The sequence below is a fragment of the Xiphias gladius genome, chromosome 15 (genome assembly GCF_016859285.1).
Source record: "Xiphias gladius isolate SHS-SW01 ecotype Sanya breed wild chromosome 15, ASM1685928v1, whole genome shotgun sequence".
Taxonomy (NCBI): domain Eukaryota; kingdom Metazoa; phylum Chordata; class Actinopteri; order Istiophoriformes; family Xiphiidae; genus Xiphias; species Xiphias gladius.
Window position 1 is genome coordinate 4212370 of NC_053414.1, and position 21496 is coordinate 4233865.

At 43.7% G+C, this 21496-nt stretch overlaps 1 protein-coding gene across 1 annotated transcript in view; it reads right to left on the minus strand.

Annotated features, from left to right (window-relative positions):
* usp34 (ubiquitin specific peptidase 34) overlaps positions 1–21496 on the minus strand; it is a 59874-nt gene that overhangs the window by 24624 nt on the left and 13754 nt on the right. The window contains exons 4-26 of the mRNA XM_040146715.1: positions 21280–21330; positions 17643–17792; positions 17053–17120; positions 12954–13146; positions 11726–11787; positions 11166–11247; positions 10815–10907; positions 10115–10240; positions 9890–10019; positions 9147–9277; positions 8137–8855; positions 6906–7120; positions 6653–6771; positions 5990–6117; positions 5756–5845; positions 5397–5492; positions 4715–4797; positions 2712–2866; positions 1810–1923; positions 1578–1677; positions 995–1157; positions 731–857; positions 17–167 (exon numbers count right to left, since the gene is read on the minus strand). Coding sequence (XP_040002649.1) covers positions 17–167; positions 731–857; positions 995–1157; positions 1578–1677; positions 1810–1923; positions 2712–2866; positions 4715–4797; positions 5397–5492; positions 5756–5845; positions 5990–6117; positions 6653–6771; positions 6906–7120; positions 8137–8855; positions 9147–9277; positions 9890–10019; positions 10115–10240; positions 10815–10907; positions 11166–11247; positions 11726–11787; positions 12954–13146; positions 17053–17120; positions 17643–17792; positions 21280–21330 — 3346 coding nt within the window. The remainder of the gene's footprint in view (positions 1–16; positions 168–730; positions 858–994; positions 1158–1577; positions 1678–1809; positions 1924–2711; positions 2867–4714; positions 4798–5396; positions 5493–5755; positions 5846–5989; positions 6118–6652; positions 6772–6905; positions 7121–8136; positions 8856–9146; positions 9278–9889; positions 10020–10114; positions 10241–10814; positions 10908–11165; positions 11248–11725; positions 11788–12953; positions 13147–17052; positions 17121–17642; positions 17793–21279; positions 21331–21496) is intronic.

Here is a 21496-nt window from a genome sequence, read left to right on the forward strand (position 1 = left end):
GGCTGAGAGGCTTTACCTGGGAAGTCTCCCGCCTGCCGGCCGCTCTGGCCGAACTCTTGCAGCTGAGCCTGCTGGTTCATCTGCTCCTTCTGCAGATTCTCGTACCAGTGGGTCACCTCAGCTCGCAGGTCTGCAACCTGGTCGCTGGGGTACATCTCTATCGTCATCTACAAAAAACCACAACTACACGTGAACCTGGGTTGGATCCACTCAAGTGATGAGTGATATTTACATGAAAATTCCATTTAAATTTGGCTTGAAGGCAGAATCAAAGCTAGCATGATATAAACCTTTCTACCATGAGTCAACACAGTTTAAAGCCACTGTGTGTAGAGTTTTCTACAGTGACCATCATTTTCTAACTTTCCCATTACTGCCCCGACCGCAGTCATGGGGGGAAAAAAAAAGACAAAAACAAAAAACTTTGAAAAGAATTAAACTCCAGAACAACGACCAATTTTCACCAGGATTTTTTATTTTTTTGTTTACAAAAAAAACAAACAAAAAAAACAAACCACCGTAGTAATTTGAAAATGCTCAAATCACAAAATAACCACATAGTAATTAAATCTGTAAATGTAATGTATGAAATGTAAAACCCACAGAGTGATTTTTTAGGTTTCCCACTATAATGCTTCCATGCCAGACCTGGAGGTCAGAGGAACTTGGTCATAGTAACTGTCTCTAAGTGGGAGTTGGCGGTCTGTGGTGTCAAATGTAAGTCTGTCACCTTGTCAGGCAGGCCAGCGGGCTGACAGACGATCCTGAGCGGCAGAGACTGTTTGTCGCTCAGAGCCTTCAGGTGGCTGCTGATGCCCGTCCCCTCGATCTGCCACTGCCGCAGGTGGTAGGCAAACCTGACAGGGACAGGCGAGGGAACAGTGTGTCATTGAGCTGTGTTTATGCGTGGTCAGTTTTGATTTTAATGCTGTTTAAACTGATTCGTAACACCGCAGGTCAGAGTCCTCCGGTGTGTGTACGTGCATGCGCGTACCTGCGTCTGAAGGCCTCCAGGTGCGTTTTGAGCATGAGCAGCCCCCTCTCGATGCTCGTCAGGCTGGAGTGAGCGTCTTTCTCCAGGTTAGCTGAAGCCATCAGCAGACTCTCCATACACTTCCTGATAAACTCCTGCTCCTTCTCCAGCCCCGTCTTTCCTGCTGGAGATGTCAACATACACACAAGAAGACATACAAAGACATGATGCAGGTCAAAACTAGACATTTAAAAATCCAAGCCGTCTGATAAACATTTCCAAACATGAATCTCTAATTTTTTGTTTCTGTTGATCAGTGTCAAAAAGAAAAATGAACCCACTGAATATTCACTTGTTCATTTTGGTGTTCAGTGTTTGTGAAATCGCTGGATAAAGCTACAAATGTCAAGTTGTATGTGTGCATGAGACGCATCGCATGCCAGTTGCCTCTCAGTCATGCACACCAGAAAACACTTTGGTATGAAATTCAATATTAGGCTTTGCAATACATATGATGCCTTGTTGGCTTCTACCCTCAAACGCCACAGACAGTAAAATGTGTGTCGGGGAGTTTTCGGCACCCAAACGGTGGACGTAAACTGACCGTTGATGTAGTAGGAGTTGATGTACTGGATGGCGGCACGGCTGATATCAGCAGACTGGGCTCTTAGAGCGATCCCCCACAGCTGGTCCATCCCACACAGCTGGAGAGACACACGGGACTGAGAGTTAAGTGATTTGACTGAAGACAAGACGAGTACTCGTAGGTATCCCACCTATTTGTTTCTAAAACACTGAGGTGTTTATGAAGGAATGATCCAGGAGAGTGTGTGTACCTCACAGCTGGAGGCGTTGTCCAGTGCACTGGTGGCGAGGCGCGCCAGGTTACAGAGGTGTTGAAAGAGGTTGAGTCCTGTCATGCTGATGGTCTCTGGCTTCAGCTGAGGCATCTGGAGACACACGGTAAGGTTAACGCACACACAAACAAACCCAAAATCAACACGCGACCGCAGCTCCAGCGGAGCTGCCCACAGGGTCACCAGTGTGTTTCCGCTCCAGCTGAGCTCAAAACCACCTGACAAATTCTGCTGAATTCGATGCAGGAGACTTAATCAAATCCCCTGAAGTTCAACACCATCTGGGTCATCTGGGATGACCATGGACCATACGCTTGAGGAGAGAAATTGGTCATGCAGTTGAAAAATCTGTCGATTTACATCTAAAATGTTTCATTAATTTCTAGAGGCAGGAAGTTGTCGCTGTTTTTTGTTGGGTCCGACATTTGTGACACCAGGCTCAATCATTTCTGTGAGACTGTGAAGCATTGATGGTCTTTGAAAAGCACAAAACATGCAAAACTCCCAGATATTCCAGAAATTCCAGGAGCAGAGAATGTCCTGCAACTGAGACCAGTTCAGCCAGACCTCAGGGAAAACTTCTGATGTCATGTTTTGAACACTTTTTCTAGTCTTACCGACCAATCAAAGCGCTTTACACTACGAGCCACGTTCACATTCATTCATTCATACAGCGCTTGTCTATCTCTCACACAGCCATGATACACCAGGGGCAATTCTGGGTTCAGTATCTTGCCCAAGGACACTTTGACATGCAGACTGGAGGAGCCGGGAATCGAACCACCGACCCTCCAATGAGTGGACCACCCGCTCTGCCTCCTGAGCAGCAGCCGACCCTAACGTTCTCATTCCTGTATGCTGTGGTGTGTCCTGGTCTCTACCTTCTCCAGGAAGAGGTGCTTGTAGGTCTCCATGCCCATAGCATGCTGGTCCTTGCTGCGGACCTGATTGAGGAACCAGTGCAGCGCGTCATCGTAGCACTCGGCGTCCTCCACCAGACAGTGCCACAGGATGTCCACCTGCTCCAGGCTCAGTCCTGAGAGACGGAAACACACAATCACACGCAGGCGCTCAAGGAACGCCAAACACAGACTTGACCCCTACCTCCAATACTTAACAAAACACAGACCGGTTTCAAAATCTTTCCCTCATCTCTCCCTATTTTCTTTCTCACACTTATTTTCAAAGAGCTTCTCCAGCTGTAATCATCTGGCCTGATGTAGCGGTTCCAAACATGGGGGGAAGGACCTTACAAAAGATCTCAAGTAGAATGTGAGCGATCACAAGACGATTAAAAGCCACAAGAAAGAAGAGAATTTTTCCGTCACACAAAACTGTTTTTGTTCATTACTCCTACTTGTGCTTCTTCGGGTCTGTAAATCCTTAAAAATCAATCAATCAATCTGACAAGGAAAATCACTAGTTAAGAATCATGCTACTACATCATTACTAAAGTAAAACATTCTAAACACATGTCGTCTCTCTTAGACAGAAAGGCTCACATATATCTTACATGTTGTATATCTTAGATATTGAAAACAAATGACAAGATATGTAACAAAGAAGCATGACTAGGGAACGAATAAGAACAAAAAGACAAATCAGACATGAAAAATTCAATTTCTCTTGTGTGTAAATGTTGGTTTTCTAGAAGAGTGGAGAGGTACACACAGTCTTTAGTTTGTACCCATGTGCAGTCACACATTTGTACAAATCCCTGATATTCAAACTTTTCTGTTTAATCCATATCAAACTGTGTCAGACTTTCCTGGTCTGGAATGAAGCTTCCCAAAGTCCATGAGCGGACACGGACAGGAATTGCGCTTCTGTCTTTCCACTGTCTTGCCTGTGGTTTCTTGCAGTCTGTGTCTGAGGAACTGAGGCTTTTAAATATGTTGCACTCACTGAGCCAGATCAGCTAAATTTAGATGAACTTGAATGTTTGCCGCAGGTGATCAAACTGGGCTAAACGTGGTACAATGCTACGAGAAACAGGTTACATTTTATCCTCATCAGTGTTTTACTGATGACAGACACAGACACAGACACAGAGCCGGAGCATTGTTGTCTGGTTGCATAATGGGGTCTATTTTAGCACTGTTCCCTGAAGATTCTCAGAAAAACCGGACACACATCGGGAGTTCATTTCCAAACGACTGTTAAAGATGCTTTTCTTTGTTGGCAATGCAAAGCAAAACAATCGGAGACCTGTTTTTGCACATTTAAGCCAATTTACTGCAAATCAAATCTTTATTTACATTGAGTATCTGAGTTTTCAGTGTGTCTTTTCAACTTCCGAGCTCCCAGGCGTTGCTTTCCACTCATTTCATTGGGACAAGAAACATCTGTGTATTATCAGGGGTAACAAAAACATTGTTTCCGCAAAGATGTATTGCTGCTTTTCCTAAGTGTTCGATGTTTTTAGCTCCAAAAACTACATTCCATTGACTCAGTTGAATTTTGGTGGCAACAGACATTTGAAAACTCAAAACTTTGTCACACACACCTAAAACTTTGTGTAACTAGATATCACGGGGGATAGGTAAGGAAATGTGTTTTTTATGAGACATCATAACCATTCATAACCTTCATAGGTTTCATGCGGTTTTTGGAATTGTCGCCTAAAACAGAGAGAAGCCACATTTCATGTCATCAACGGAGCAAAACTGATCCAAAGGGCATTTTAGAGTTAATATTAGAAGTTCAGTTAACTCCGTGGTTCACAACCTAAAGGGACTTCTAGGCACTGGAAATGACACTGTCACTGTCAAGCTGTAATGGTATGTAAGGGTAATTTGTTTGAGCGCGCGTAAGGCTGGCATGACACGGATCAATCCAGGAATCACTTTGTTCACCGAGCTGAATAAATGAAGCTGAAACTTACTGAAGTGGTCTGGAGATCCCAGTGTGGAGAAGACACAGGTGAGGAACTGGAGGCGGACCTGGACCTCTGCACTGTGGCTGTACCTGCAACACCATCCGGGGGAGGGGCATGTGTCAGTATCAGCAGTGACAACTTCTAAAAAGCATCCGACTTAGCTGAAGTGACTGCGCGGCTCCGCCCCGGGGTGATTTTAAACGTGGTTTTGAATCATCTGCCGTCAGCAAAGAAGTATGTTGGGAACACACGAGGAACTTAGTGGTTAAGATGAGCAATTATCACCGTGACAGAACCGACAAAAGGAGTCACCTAAATAAAATTTAACTAATGCTGAAATACATTCAGTTTCACATCATGACGTACAATTAACTGGACACATTTACTGGATAAATGTAAATGATGGGATGTTTGGACCAGACCGGTTTGTGTCGCCTCAGGATGAATTTCTCTCATCTTGTGCTCAGGTTTAAGTCAAATTTAAATGATCAATAAGTTAAAAATCTAAAAAACAAGTACAATTAAATCTCAAATCTGGTTTAAGCAGTTATCTTTTGGTATGAAATCACGACTTGTAACTATTGGTCTTCCTGTTAATCTATTTGTAGCTCTTCCAAGCACATTGTAATGAACCTCAACCTAAACCTAAAGGCCAGATGTGACTGAGGTGAGGGGCTGACAGACTCACAGTGCAAACTTGTGCCGGTGTTCACGGACTTCGTGGATGTAGTGCTGTAGGTTGTCGAAGAACAGTTTCATCATGTGCAGCTCTTTCTCAGCCCACCTGACAGAACCACCGAGGACATCAGTACAAGGATGACACACTGAGATGCTTCCATTTCGTTTCTGTTTTCTTTTTTTAACACGGTGTTTTTAGACTGTTAAAACATTTCACTGAGCCTTGCATGAAGGAAATCGTATCATCTTTAGACCAGAAAAATTGTAGTAATGGTAGAATGTGCCAGCTTTGGGTGCGTTAGCTCTTCAACTTACAGCATATGGTTGTTAATAGTTGCTACGATACTCAAAGGAGGAGATGCTACTTACATGGTGATCCAGTGAGTGTCGTAGCTTGAGCCAAACTGCTGAAAAGTGCCAAAAAGCTTGGGTAGTAGACGCAAGGAAACCACGACGGACCTAAGGGCAGATGAAAAGATGAGGATCAAAAACAAGGAGAAAGGAAAAAAAAAGAAAAAAACCCCACTGAAAACACTTATTTTATTGCTGTGTGAACTCTACTTCAGACCATCAGACCAATGCTCTGGTACGGGTCGCTCGTACCTGTGGTGGGCCAGGTTGTCAAGGCAACCCTCGATGAAGCGCATTCGGATCTGTCGGTCAGTGAACCAACAGACCAGTGAGCACAGCAGCTTCTCTGCTTCATTAATCAACCCCTCAGACAGATGGATCTGAAAATCACACACAGACAGATCAGAAATTACATCCCACGGGTAACGCTGAGGCTGGAAATTCAATGTTGCAGCGTTTTGGACTCACTGCTCATTTAGGCCTGCTTTTTTTGACTGATTTTTTTTTTTCCCCTTTGTCTCTGGCATTTTGTCTCTCTCGGCTTTTGGCGCTTTTATTTTCTGGACCTGCTGCTTCTGGGAAACACTTTGTAATCATTTTGATGAATCTTTCTCTCGTCGTCAGAGAGTGACGTGTGTGCGCAGGCACTTGGTCATAATTCAGTTATGGCCAAAATGAAGCCAGACTCAGATTATTAAAAATGTTGCATACACACATTCTCTGAGGTTATCATCTTTTCCCACTTGAGGGAAGCTCTGTGACGACGAGACTCTGGAAAGTCCCCGCACCCCTCTACTGATGTTTTCTAAACTGTTGCTTTTTAACGCGCTCTCTATAAACACGTGTGAACATTAAAAACACTGAGATACTGTATGTCTATAAAGAGAGGTTGGAGAGCAGAGTTTCAAGTTATACCGCGTCCTCGTCCTGCACCAGGTCCCACAACAGAGTGTTGCCCTTCTTACAAACGTTGTCCAGGTTGATGTCAGTCACAGCGTGGCTGCTGGAGTACTGGTGCTTATGAACAGCTGGACCTGCAGAGACATATACAGCGCTCACAAAACTAGCTTCTCCGGTTACTTGGCAAGTTGGACATTCATGTAGTCTTGGGACTTAAGGCCCTGAAAAGCTGTTTTCACTAGGATTAGTTGCACTGAGTGCGGCTCACCTTGGACCAGGTGCTCATGGTAGATGGAGGCCAAGTTGGGAAGGTGCTGCTGGAGGTGGGAGCTGAGCTCAGCGTGGGAATTGATTTGGACCAGCTCCTCCTCACAGCCCGACTCCTCCCCGTCAAAGTCAGCCATGTTCTTCTCCGACTTGGCACTGACCTGGGAGCTGCTGCAGCTCACATCGTCAGCACTCAGCATGTCCTCCACCATGGGACTGAGAGTGGAAAAAGGGTTTTAGAAAAAGGAAGCAGAGGCAGTGATTCATTGAAGGTTTACCAAAATGTGTTCTACAATGTGTATCTACAGAGCGCTATGAGCTCGGAGGGCTGTCTACCTTTGGTGGTGTCCTGACATTTTGTTTTATTTTATTCTATCTAGTACCACCATCACACTAAATTATTATAATTAGGTACGTAAAATATAGAGAAGCTACGGGCAGAATACCATGAAATTTCCTGGGCAGATTCTTCCTCCTCTGAGGATATAGACTTTTTATTTTGACATTCAAATGAGACTTGCTCCACCATAATAACAACAAAATATATATTTTGCAGAAGGCAGACTGTAATAATAATGAGGAAATTCACTCTTTTTATTTTAATGAGCCACTGACCTTTTCTCTAGCACCACCCTTAGGAAAACCTTTACATTTGTAGCTGCCGTTATGTTCTCTAAACATGACCAGCAGCAGAACTGTGCTGGAACGAGCCATTGATTTCCTTTGTTCAGAATGAAGATAACAAACCTCAGGGGAGAGCTTCCTGGGCTGTTGTGCACCAGAATGAAAAATGTTTTGTGCACTAAAACCCTTCACAATTCTCAGGTTCTTAGACATTTTCTTCTCTGAATGAAGCGGAAATATATAATTCACAAACGTTTTTTGTCGGGCCTTTCCGCTATTTGTAAACACTTTGCCCTTGCCCTTTTTTTCTGTTTTTCTGTGCCCCACTTTCGGGTAAACACAACTCATTATTATACATAGAGAGAACCACTGTTAAGACATAAGGAAAAGAAAAATCCGTAATTTGTTCATTTTGTTCAACACTGCTGTAGGGTATAAAGAGCACTGTAGCTTGTCGTTGCTACCGGTTTGGGCTTTAAAGTTGTGTGTGTATTGAAATCCAAATTTTTGGGTTCTCTTGAAAGTGAAAGCTGTACAGTATAATCTGTTTTGTTTGCATTCGGAGAGCTGACTGAATGAACACATGAACAGCGTCAGGGCAGCCCTACCCTTCATGATGGTGGTGGTGATGATGGTGATGGTGGTGGTTCTGGGGACCGATGAAGCGCCGGCAGTTAAAAAGCTCACTGCTCATGGCCTCTCCCAGGAAGTCCCCGGGCCGTGGCAGACAGGGAGGCTCCTGAGGCCCGTGGACCATCTGAGAGGGGCCCATGTCTGACGGCTGTTGCTGGGCCTCCGTGCCCTCGGGCCGAGCAGACGATGATGCTGAGCAGGCGTCCAACATCCTCATTCGGCCCTCTAAAGATGTTGACGCTGCTGTGACCATGACAGCAGAAGTGTCTGAGTTGAAGGGCAGGACCTTGGTTTTGGCCCCGCCCCCTGTGCCGCTGGGCCCCGCCCCCTGACTCGACCCTTCGCCAAGCGCCTCCCCCGCCTTCCTTTTTCTAGACTCCGTCTGCTCCCGGGGCTCCTTCTGCTGACCGCCTTCAGCAGCCGACCGGTTCCCCTCGTCTTCGTCGTCTTCGTCATCATCATCATCCTCCTCATCATCTTCCTCTTCATCATCCTCCTCCTCCTCCTTCAAGGCCTCGCTGTCCGCCATGTCGTCAGAGTGCATCTCGCTGCCGGGGCTCCCGGCTGACTGGCTGGCTCGGCTGGAGGCGGCTTCGTTGCTGGAGGCCTCGCTGCGGCCGCTGCTGCTGCCCGGCCCGCTGCTGCCCTCCTCCACACTGTTAGCCGTCTCATCTGAGCTGCCCTGCATCGACTCCTGAGGAAACAAGAGACACGAGAGACACTAGAATCGCTTTAACAACGTAGGTGGCAGTCGGAGGTAAGGGCACCAGTCCAAACCCCCAAGCCATTAACAACCTGGGGAAAGGACAGAGAACAAAATCCAGTTAATGTTCAGTCTTTTTTGTGCAGCTGCACAATGTTGGACCCCATGTTTTTCTTCTTGGATTGAAAATGATGCCTCATGGCCAGAATTTCTTGCTTAAGTGATTGTCTTTGACCTCTTAAATACTCGTCTGTGTGTGTGTGTGTGTTTTTGTGCGTGCACCTCTGTGTCAGACAGCCTCTGCTGGCTCCTCTTGCTGCCAGTCATTATCTGGTCGTCCATCTCCATGTCGCTGCCTCCGCTGTGCTGAGTGTCGCTGTTGTCGCTGCTGTCTGGACTGGCGGCCGGTGAACCTGAGACCAGACAGGACAACAGACTTAGAACCGGGGCCTATAACGAGAACTTCCTGTGGGAAGAAAATCAAGCCTGCCACACAAACATTTCACAGCCGACAACCGCAGCAGCGGTTGAGAGGCGTGGGAAAGTTTCCTCTTGTGCCCAGTGGCAGTGTGCCCCCAAGGCACAAGACTTGAATCAGTTACTTCATCTTGTCCTGTACAGCGCTTTGCTTTAGAAGAGTACTCTGGGGATTTAGTACTTCCACCAACATGGGGAACTTTTAGGAAATAAAAAAAGAACGGTCACAACTGAGGCAGCAGAGGTCGAGATGTGGTCAAGCTCCAAAAACACTGGAACCCACACTTCACATAATGTAATTTTATAAAACCTTTTATTAGACCCTCCGTGTTGGCTAGACAGCCACATCTTTCCAACCCCGCACCTTTAGTTTGTAACCCACGCTTTCAGTTCTAAATGTCCAGTCTCCAACCCCGAGCTCTGGGGTCATCTAATCAGATGGTGTCAGTTAAGTAATTTTCTCAGGCTTGACACAGCTTCCCGCGAGCCACAGAAAATATCATACAACTGTTTTCACAGGCTGGATACTGAAATGAATCCAGGCTGACCTTTCTTGTTGCCCATGGGGATGTTGGTGTTGAGCAGGGAGGCAAAGGAGCTTTGTTTGGAGAGCTGGGCCTTCGCTGCCAGGGCGTTGTTCCAAAGAGCCTTGATCAGCATGGAGGCCAGGTACAATGTCTGAGGACAGAAGGGGAGGCACATGAGCGATTATCACACACGAGTTGGCGAAGCTCGCGGTCTTTGGCTTTTCGGGTCATTTTTCAGTCTCTTACCTGCTCCGTGTGGGCGCTGGGGTGCAGGCCAGACACCAGGTTGAGGACGTGGCGGAGAGGCACTGGGTCCAGGTTTTTAATGAGCGAAGGGAAAAGGTCGTGGATGTAGCGGCTACAGTGTTTCAGCTGAAAACACAAAAACAAACAAACAAAAAATTTTACATTTGGGGAGAAGGAAACACCAAGTTCTTCATGAAGTGGTACAGAAACTATGATCACAAAACACTGAAGGTGTAATGTGCCTTGTGCTAACAATATTTTTGAGTTTAAAGTTTTGTTATGGTACACAAATAGACGAGTTGATTATCTAGCATAAAAATCTGAGCACTACCCATTTCTTTCTGATGATGAGTGAAAAAACAGTTTGATATATTTTCATAAAAACAGTTTTAAAAAGCGGTGTTCAAAAAAAAATCTCCTGTACTAAAGTCGTATGATGAGGAGACGACGTATTCTGTGGGTATATCGGCCTTTAGAACAAGTCTAGACGTTAACCACTTTTATCTCTTAGAAGCACAGTATTAAAACTAAAACAAATGAACCAGGCCAGCCAACATTGCTATTTTCATCTATTACAGTGATATTACTGATGTGATGATTGATACTGCAGGCAGTCCCAGGCTGTTCCACAGAGTAACAGACAGGTTAATGGACTGGAATAAAACTGTGTACAGTCAGGTGTAAATCTGTTCCGTCTTACCTGGGCTGCAGCCCAGATACAGTCCACATGCTGCGTGCTGAGTCGGCCCTCTGCAGCCAAGAAATTCAGGATCACTTGGCACTGTTTAATGATCTGGAAAACACACACACACGCGCAGACACACGCGCACACAGTTCAGGTTGGCTGTGCTGGGAGAAAATAAAATGACGTCCAGTCTCCAGAGTTGCACTGTTTATGTGACAAGAATGGAGAAGTCAATCTGGATTCAAGTCACAAAAGGAATATAGTCCTTGTTACCAATTTGAGAAAATGCACTGCATTTATCATGATAGAACATATTTTATATTGGTCATATGTTGTCAGTTTACATGAATGGATCGAATGTCTCACCTCGATGTGCAAATTCGGTCCAAATATGTGTTCCACTACATTGTTGTGGATCAACCAATCAGCTAGTTCCTTTGCTATGGACCTGGAAGGATGAGGCAGAATCAGAATTAGATGTTGAGACATTCAGTGAAGAGACACACAGGTTAGCAGGAGCTTGACACACAGAGCAGAAAGCATCACCTCAACATTATGTGGGATGTGGGCATAGTGACATGATGCCTATTGATGCCTACTGATGTTTATTCACAAGTGGGAAACTGGACAATGCAGGTTATTTGGGAAGAAAACAGCGTAACATCAAAAATTATATATGGACCATCTGAGAGAACTGTCTTTTCCAATAAAAGGAAAACTAGACTGAAAATAACAAACTGATCATAGATAGCTCTGAGCGGGGGTTGCACAGTTGCTTTTGTGGATATCGATAAAATGCCAAATCTATCCATCTATCTATCTATCTATCAGTTAAAGCAGAGCAAATTACTTTTCAGAATAGATATACTGGCCCCTTCATGGACGTCTTTGTGCATAGACACCTGATGCCTTTCAGCTAAACTTACGTTTCTGTGTCGGACACCAGGGACTCGTTGTTGCAGACGTCGTTGAATGTGTGGAGCTGATTCTGAGCAAACACAGACACAGACGGGTGACGATGAGTGAAGAAACAGTACATCATACGTCTTTGTACGAGGTAATTTCCCATCAGAGCCACAATAAAAACATTCCAATGAAAAGAAACCTGTTGACCAACTGGTCCTTGGCTGTAATTATTCCCTGTTCTTAAGAACACTCCTCAAACAGAGCGGCAGCCTTTGTAAGACACGAGTCCTCTTGTTTTCACCAGGTCCACAGTTCTTACAGTGATCAGATCCACTAAAATGTATCAGGGAATATGGGGTCACTGCATGTTTTAACTCGTACATTGTTTAATTTACTGTAGATATTCAGATGGCATACGAATCAACAGCAGGTTTAAATAAAAGATTCAACGCAGTCACCAGCTGAGGAACGAATGCGACATATCCTCAACACTTTTTGTTCCTACAAGCTAACACGCTAATGACTAAACATCGTTCACTTAGCATTGTATTTTAAATTCTGACTAAACACATGTTAGCATAGCAACTGCTATCACTGCTAACGTAGCTGGGTCCAATTCCAGCCAAGCCTGACGAAGTGGAGCCGAGCCTCCCAAGCTGAGTCCGAAATGTCCGAAAATGGCCGATGAGGATATATGAACATGAGCTTTCCCCTAGCGCCGCATCCAGGACAAATGTTTAAGTTTTGCCCAACAAGTAGTAAAATTGGCAGAACAGCAAAGCGTTTTGTTTTTTAATCCATCGAACAAAAAATTTTTTGTTTCTGAAAAACCAGAGGAGATTTCCAAAATTGAGTTTTCTTAAAACCAGAAGTGTTTTTGTTACCCTATAAAATCTCTTGCTAAATGAAAATATTTTCAACCCATTACTGTGTCATATTTTAATCTTCCATCACTAGAAACTTTTGATGAATGTCAGAAGTTAGAGCAGGTTGTACTTGCGAGAAAGGGAGAGTGGAAAAGAACAGCAGCTGAAACTTAAATGAAGAGCACACTGAAGCTGCTCCTGTGTTTATAGTTCGGAACCCAAGACTTAAAAATAACCAGGAGGGAGAGAATCACAGATGTCTCCAGTAGGACAGTTGCTTACATGCTGCTGTGAGGAGTGCAGTGTACACCCAGAGTCCACATTGACCTAAGCTACGTGAGATTGCGAGAGCGGGCTCATTAATGTCTAGAGTGTGGCTCACAGTGATTTGGCTGAGTCCGGCCAGCCTCATGGTGAGCGTGGGAGACATGAAGTATTTGAAGGCGAGGTCCAGGCTCTCCTTGTCGAAGCACAGCGCGCTGTCCAGCGGCTCCTTCACCGTACTCCACATCAGGTCGGCCATGTTGCGCGCCGCGCTCTGCCGCAGCTCCTGGTCCGACAGCTTACACAAATACCTGCGGATAGTGCCCAAAAATTTACTTAGCCCAGCTGTCAAAGGAATTACCTACAGACCAAAAAAAAAAAACACCAAAAACTGTATTTCACGTTCAACAGTCATAGAAATAACTTAAACCGACTGTCCTCGGTGGTCATTTCTGGGTGGAATGAGGCACTCTGTTTACATTAGACAAACACCCCCAACTATGCGAGTCTTTTTTTTTTTTTTTCCCCCCCATTCCAGTGTTTTCGCTGTATTAATGTGGCAGAAACACTGCCACCCTCCTCTTCAGCAGCACTTCTGAGAGGAAAAAAAAAAAAATCCACCGGAAAGGATATGAACGACTGAGGGCAGCACGCCAAGACACATCACAACTATGATAAGGAAAGAGTGTTGAATTCACCCCAAACAGCACATTTTAAAAAGGTTCTGTCTGTGATGTTAAAGCAATCTGACGGCACCAGACCTGCAGTTTGTTTTTCACTCACGTTTCAAATTTTTTGGAAGAAACCGACTTCTCAAATGTTCGAAAAACTTTGTTCATATCTTTGTGATTGATTTTTAATCACATTCCTTTTCCAGCCATGCGTAGGAGTGCATTGAGATATCTGATCAACAGCAGAGTCCTGCTGACTCATGCAGTCTTCACTCTGAGCTGGAATAGTTGGGTTTGTGGTTTTCAGATCTTTTCTGATGAGCTGGGAGATTACAGTTGCTGCTACAGGGATTTGTGTTTTGCTGATCAAATGAAACTTAAAAGGACAAACAGCTACCAAGATGTAAACTGGACTGAACCATGAGAACATTCCCATAAAGTACTTTGAGGGAGCCAAAAAAAAAAAAAACAAACAAACAAACAAAAAAAAACCAACTAAAAACGTCAACTTTAATTTTGAAGTCTTGCAGGACTACAGTGTCAAAATTCCCAAATATCTAACCTGCAACCTCAGTATTATCAGCAAACAGTCAACCCACAGAGCAAAACTGACTAAACTTAAGGCGGGACACAAGGACGCTGAGATAGACACATTGTCATGAACATTCATCCAAGTACAGTCAGTCAGTGAGTCAGTTTACATGCACTGCTAGCAAACAGCTAGACTCAACGATACTGTCAATATCAAAATGCTTTTCCCTTGTTTGCATGGGTTCCTTACAGATGTACTTCTCCGGACGTTTAACTTAATTCATAAAAACAGTGTTTAAAGCAAGTCTTCATGTGGATGAACAGTGGTTGAGCAGCGCCAACAATAAGGGGGGGGGTCGAATCTTTGAACGAACACTGGTCATTTGAGTGAGATGCCAATGTCAGCATGCTAACATATGCTAATTAGGAGTAAACACAAAGTGCAGCTGAGGCTGGTGGCATGTCATTAGATTTGCAGGTATTTAGATATAAACCAAAGTGCTGGAGACATTAACTTTTTGAGTCGGTGACGGTGGTGGACGACAAGCTGAGCGATCGCCAAAATGATCGCAATTCATCCTGAGCTGGACGTGAATGTCTGAACCGAAATTTACACTCAAAAGCACAAATGTGAACCTCGCGGTGCCATTTAAGGAAAAGTCAGGGGTGCAACGAAGCCGTAAGGATACGGTGCCTGGGGAGCACAAATATCTGTACAACATTTCATGCCGTAGTTTAATCCATCAAGTAGTTGTCGAGATATTTCAGTCAGGACCCAAGTGGGGGACTGACTGATTAACATTCCTCGAGCCAGGCTGGTAGCATGGCTAAAAATGTCAAGTAGTGGAAGCTGGCACTGCACGCTCGTGCTCTTCCTGCTTTTCTTTACTTACGGTACCGTTTCTCGCTGTGTTTGCTCGGACACTTTCTGATTTATGCCCTGACACTGGTAACTTTTAGACCACATTTTATTTTGGCAAATTCTTTTACGACTGCTTATGTTTTGTTAACACTTAACTAGTTTCCACAGCCTGTTGGGTTCTAGATGAGTTTCACAGCCCATGGACTCTTGTAACCTTAAGCCTGCTGAATCTGTAGGCTTTTTAAAGCTTTGCTGTGTGTGCACTTTTAAAGCTTCAGCGTTTCTCATAGTCTGTTATTTTGGGTTTCATGTCTTCGTGTACAATCTTAACCCGATACGAATCCACGTTGATATACGTAGTCCCTAATCTTTCTACCACGAGAAAGTGAGCGCATGTATCTTGTCATGCACCATACACTGCTGGTGTGTGTTGTCCTTTAGGCTCTGGTCTCGCTGTCAAAGCTGGATGACAAAGTATTTTCTCCTCCTCAATACAGATCAAAACAAAGTCTTAATTCTTAGAGGTTAAGAGGCAAAGGTTGCTTCTGGAAAACAACATTAACTGTTGAGTTTTGTAAAAACCGAACTGTGCTGACTTTCAAAACATCAACAATGAGCCGAATGGATGTTTGAGGTTAAGAGCTGTTATAATAAAATTGGGGAATGTTCCTCTAATAATATTTTTTGTTGCAATTATCATTTTTATTCAGCCTCTGAGAGTCCCTGCTCAGTCAGACAGAAGAGTCAGCGAAGCAGCAGAGCAGCAGCCAGCCCGCATCACATGACCGGCTCTGCCAGCGCTCTGCCTCCTCTGGGGTCATGTGAGGAGAGGTTGACTGGAGGCCTGGCAACTGTTGCCACGGTGACGGAAGCTCTTCCTAGCAACTAACGTGTGGCACTTTGGTATTTGGGGGAGAGAGCACGAAAGCGCGAGGTGCACCGAGTGAGCGAGAGAGACAGAGACGGAGCAGGAAAGTGCTCCGAGACCGAATCGACCACGTCTGGCTTCCTCACTTCAAAAGACAGCCAACATCAAACCCATCACATCCAACTGCCAGACACAGCGAGACAATGACTAATGCTCACACTTTTCCAAAGCCTTTAAAGGTGAAATAAACAAGATTTTAACAGAGAATAACACAGGAATAAGGTGGTTATCGATGACGCCCTAGTGATCATATCTAGGTTTTGGATTTGTTCTGATTCGAGTCAAAAAGTCACCAATCCTGTGCCAGCTACATTTTGTCCACTCTGGTTTGGGAGGAGAATTCGTCAAATGGTGTGCTGACAAGGAGAGCAAAGTGTTCAACAAAATGGCAGCTTCTCAGTAAACTATGACACAGGCCTCAGGCAGCGCACTGAAGCTCTGAGTAAAAATGGAAAAATGTTCCCCTCATATTTGCTTTTTATCCCAACAGCTGAATGGAAGGTCCGTGCTCTGCAGAGGTCGCTGAATTTCCTAATTCAGTTCATTTTGACAACGAACACGTGCAGAAAGGGTGATCTTTGCACACCTGTAAACAGGCGGGTGCGTAGGAGATACAAGTGGTTAATTGGAAATGTAATTGTTTTTAAATTTTACTGGGTAAGTTGAGGGGAATTTGCCTTTATTGGCCTTTGAATTTTTTATTATTAGTTTTTTTTTGGCTACTGTTGTTTTTATTGTTTGTTTTGTTGATTTTAATTTATATTTGGAGCATTTTACTCGATTTAGTTTCATTTCATATTAAATGTCTACCTTGCCTAATTTCAAGTTCTTAATGTAGTAATCCTGTTGAAAACCATGTAAAGCACTTTGTAACTTTGTTTTGAAAAGTGATGCTTTAATAAAGTTTATCATTATCATCATCATCATCATTGTTACTATTAGTCCCTGGCTGACTGTCTGACTGTTCTGTGTACGTATATATGTGCAGGCTTATTGTCATTTGTTGTATGGAATCACCTGACTTAAATGTGGTTAGCGTTATGGTGAATAAATTCACCGTAACAGTTGACCGTGCGTGGAAGCTGATTTTTGGTGCAACATCTCTGACAGAAAGCTTTTGTCAGAGCAAAGAGATTCACCAGCAACAAGCGAAACTTTGTTTCCCCTATAAAAACCAAACTGTGGCGTCTGTTAAAGATGTGACATCTGCTTGGCGTAAACTCACCGTATTACGTAGGTGCGGAACGGTATGATGTGCTGCATGACCGCAGGAATGTGCAACCATATTCGGATCTGTGGGCAGAACCAAAGTCATGACGCATAACCTTAAACCTCAGACTCGTTTGGTCACACAAAATACAGCAGAGAATCCAGGGAACTGGATATCTTTCAAACTAAATCAACTAGCTAAAACAATAGCGGTCCAACATTTTGTCAACCCCCGTTTATTTCAGTGTAGACTAAGTACTAGGAACACTTCTCAGTATATGGCAATACAGTTTAACAGCACCACAAGCCTCTAAAATGGCCCTACCATTGAATTAACACTTCTCTACAACAGTCAACAAAAACTGAACATTATAACCTTCAGGAAGGAAGGATTTATCAATTTAATACTGTCATATTAGACTGCATTAGTTTTAGCTATGTGGACCTAATAAACTGGCTATTAGCGAAGAGATCAATGTCCCTCCAGGTCCACCTAATATCGCAGTTTCATACATCTTCAGGTTAATATGATTCATGGATGTTAGAATGTCACACAGTCGTGTCTCAGGTATAAATCCTGACGAGAGGGTTGGCTGGTGGACTCACGTTGGAGACGATGGTGATGAAGGCGTGGGCGATGGGGAAGGGGAGGCTCTCGGGAGTTCCCGACTCGAAGCATTCCTTCATCAGGGAGAGGCCGTGCTTCCCACAGAACAGACAGACGTAACGCAGCAGATGCAGGGGCACCTCCACATCCTGGTCAACAAGGGGAGAAACCATCAGATACATCTCAGAAAGTCATGATCCATGATTAGAAGCTCGTTTCTATTTTTCTTCCCCTTTCTTTCCCCCCTTTGTTTAGTTTCCAGAAGTGAAGGCACTTTCTGAGTTCTGCTTGTCTTCATTTCCTGTCAACTATGGTAAACAAAGTGTTTTGGCGACAGGAAACAATTACATTGATTACATTTAAACATAAAATCCATGTGATCATTACTTTAAACTGATCTCCTACTTTAAAAATCTGGTTATTTAGCTGTAAAAAAGCAGTAAAAACAAGAAACATTGAGCCTTAATTATGCTGCCAGAATGATTTCCTATGGATGCTTCGATACATAAACACTTGCAGTACACAGTAACTCAAAAAACATTTCAACAGCTGCTGTTCTGTGTGAACACTGCTACACACTGCAGTCGCTTTTGTTAAAAGACCTGCTGCTGCTCCTCAGGTTTGCTTCTATTTAGCAGTTTAGCATCCACACTTAATTCTTTGTCTGACATATATAACTTGTGTGTGTGGGAAAGTAGGCGGTGTAGGGCCAAAACTGGTGCAATTAATAAATTATTAATTGGTTTTGACTTGATTGAAACTAAAACAGTGTATTTTAAATAGTAAAGATCAATGTACATTAATTACTGTTACGTTGTACCTCGATATTTTTCGGATAGTGAAAACAGTGCGAGCTGGTAGTTTTTCTTGGCAGTGCAGCCCTCTTGTTTTTTTCCCGTTTGTCACGCAGACTTTGCCTAATACTATCCCAAAACCCCTCGTCCCCGAGCTTAATGAAACTTTTATTACGGTGGGAAGGCACAAACCATTGAGCTATCAGATTATGCGGGGACACGTTACTGCTCTCTGGGGGACAATAACTTCATCTGCGGGAAACCAAACCACATTCAAGTTGCTCTCTGAGACCAGCACTTGTTCCACGGTGACCAGTTGACGAGCCCTAACCCTTGGCCACATAGTACAATAGTACGAGCACATTCAAAACAACTTATATGTACTGCATTCCTTTCCTAAGCATTGTCATTTTCGTCTGAGAGCACAAGGAGCTGCATCGGCAGCTCAGAACCACTTTATGAGGCTCAGCACACTGTAATAATGTGGGCGTTGACAAAACAACCAGAGGGCAGGAAATTTGGACAATTCTTAGCTAAACAGAGAACTATACTCATTCGAAAAACCCAACACACTGACAATAAACACATGAACCAAAACTATGATATCAGACCTTTCTGTTATAAACTGCTCTGCCTTTGTGAGTCATGACTGAACACATGAACTGTCCTTTTCCAAGGACACAATGTACCATGTAGCAGAGGAATCATTTTCTTACGTTTTAGCTACTTTTTTTTTTTCCTTCTTCCTTTTTCCCACCAGGTGTGACACTGGCTGCTTGTGTTATTAATGGTGATTTGGAGGTGTAGAGATTACATACTTTTTTTATTTGGTGTGTCATCTCTTGCATTTTATTTGTAAGCCTACACTGATCACAGGAGGTCTGAGGAAATCAATCGCTATATCTGTACTGAAGGTGAGTCACACCAGAGTGAAATGCTCTCCCTCTTCCCTTTTTTACAGTAACTGATGGAAAGAACAGAAAAATTTAAAGTTCTGTCATTTTTTTTAAATTTTTTTTATTGTGAATAGATCTCCCACTTTGGAGGATTTCCATCCCACGTGAAGCCATTCAGTCCATCAGTATCAGAAACTAAAGTCAGCTGAGGACAAAATAAATTCAAGCTGCGCCACCAAGCAGAAGGGAGCCGATTGAAGAAACACGACACCTCACACTAGACAACATTTATATTTGGATACTTGGCCACTGGCCATCAGGTTTCTGAGGTCTGATCTGAGACACAGTCATCTTCCCCGTAAGTGAGATGAATAATGGGTTTCACAACACCTATCACATTGTATTTCAATAATTCGGAGAATGTTTATCTATTGATAGCTGCTCATGACACACCAGATCAAGTCTGAGTGGATAAACGGGAGGATATAAACTCGAATATGTCGCCAAATACAACTGACCGTCCCCAAAAAGCGAGTGGCCACGGCAGGTCGGTCGCACTTTGGATTTCTCCAGGTTTGTGTGGGGCTGTAGTGAGAGCGATTTCATTTGGAGGGCTGTGTCTTTTTTAATCACTTTTCCTAATCCAACAATATAAGAACAAAAGTGGACGGAAGAGTTTAAACACGGTGTCTATCCACTCCTATGTGTTTCCATTCCCAGCTAGCTAGCTTCATTACTTTCAAGCCCAAGAGGGAGCATATCATTAGCTTTACATACACTCAGTGGCCATTTTATTTTGCACAGCTGTCCAGTCCAATTCAATTCAATATAATTGTTCTGCCATAAAGTTGCCTTTTATGATGCCTACAATGTTCAGTTTTCTTTAAAACTTTGTCTAGTGAAATGTAAATTGCTTTTTTACTTAGTGACTGTGGCATAAAACCCAAGTTGGGTGTATCAAACTACTATCTAACGAATTTATGTTATTAATGTTATCTTAATGAATTTATTGAAATTAGGCAGAAATCTGGAACACAAAGGTTTGTGTAGCCAAATTAAATGTGTAATTATTGTGCAATTACACATTTAATTGTGCAACCAAAATTTGATGGTCAGGTTTACCGAAAACTGTATATTTACAAGCTTATTCATTCACTACTGAATATTTTGTTATATAAAAATGATGTGTACAGGCAAGACACGGCTCTTTTCGAAAATGCAGCAATCATCTTGTTAGGCGAGCTAATATTCAAGTAATTCTCTTCCCAGTCCGGGGCCCATGATGAGGCACTCTCTTTATTCTTCCCTGTTAATCTGTCCTCGTGCCTGTACAAACCTGCTAGTGCACTGTGACCTCAAGACAGCAACCAAACCGGAAGAGTGGAAGGAGCAAAGGCCCGGCCCGCTGAGCAAAGATGCGCCCAATAAACTTGAGTCTCTTCAGCGGTCATCCGACACTGTTTGGCACATATGGGCCCCTGATGTCCTCGTCTCTCCCAGCAATTCCCAACATGCCTCAGGGCTACATCTAGTTTTCATCACCCCTGCTCCCCCCTCTCTAACTCTGGATGCAGTGCAGCTGTTGGGTTTTGGGCAGACAGCTTGTTCGTGCAAATTCCCAATAAAACAGGTTCGGGATGTAATAAATGGGAGACTTAACTTGCACGAAAACAAGACGATAGAGATGAATCTCGCTTTTCAAGCGTTCACAAGACAATGGTTGTCAAAGCGGCTAACGGCGCTTTAGTCATCAGGAGATTTTTTGAACAAGGAAATCTTTATTTTTGGCTGCAGTGAAATCATTGGTCTGGATTGGACCTTATGCAACATGTTTCTGAGGGATCATTTCCTGCTGTAGGTGTCAGTTTATTGACAGAAGTAACTCAATGCAGCAGCGCTATGAAAACACTCAACCTGCTGAAGTAAGGATAAAGTAGATTTCTTACATTCATGTCACAGAAGGAGCCGAGGATGTTGCTTTCGTGAGCGGATATGTCCTGAAAGAAAAAAGAAACAGAGACAGAAATGCCAGGGTTGTACGTGACAAGAAAACATGAATCATCTGAAAACAGAATAATCACAAGGCTTGCTTGAATGCTGAGTTCTGCTGGGTTGATGAATTCAGCGGTTTCTCAATTACAGGGCTCTGTCCACATTTAAAGG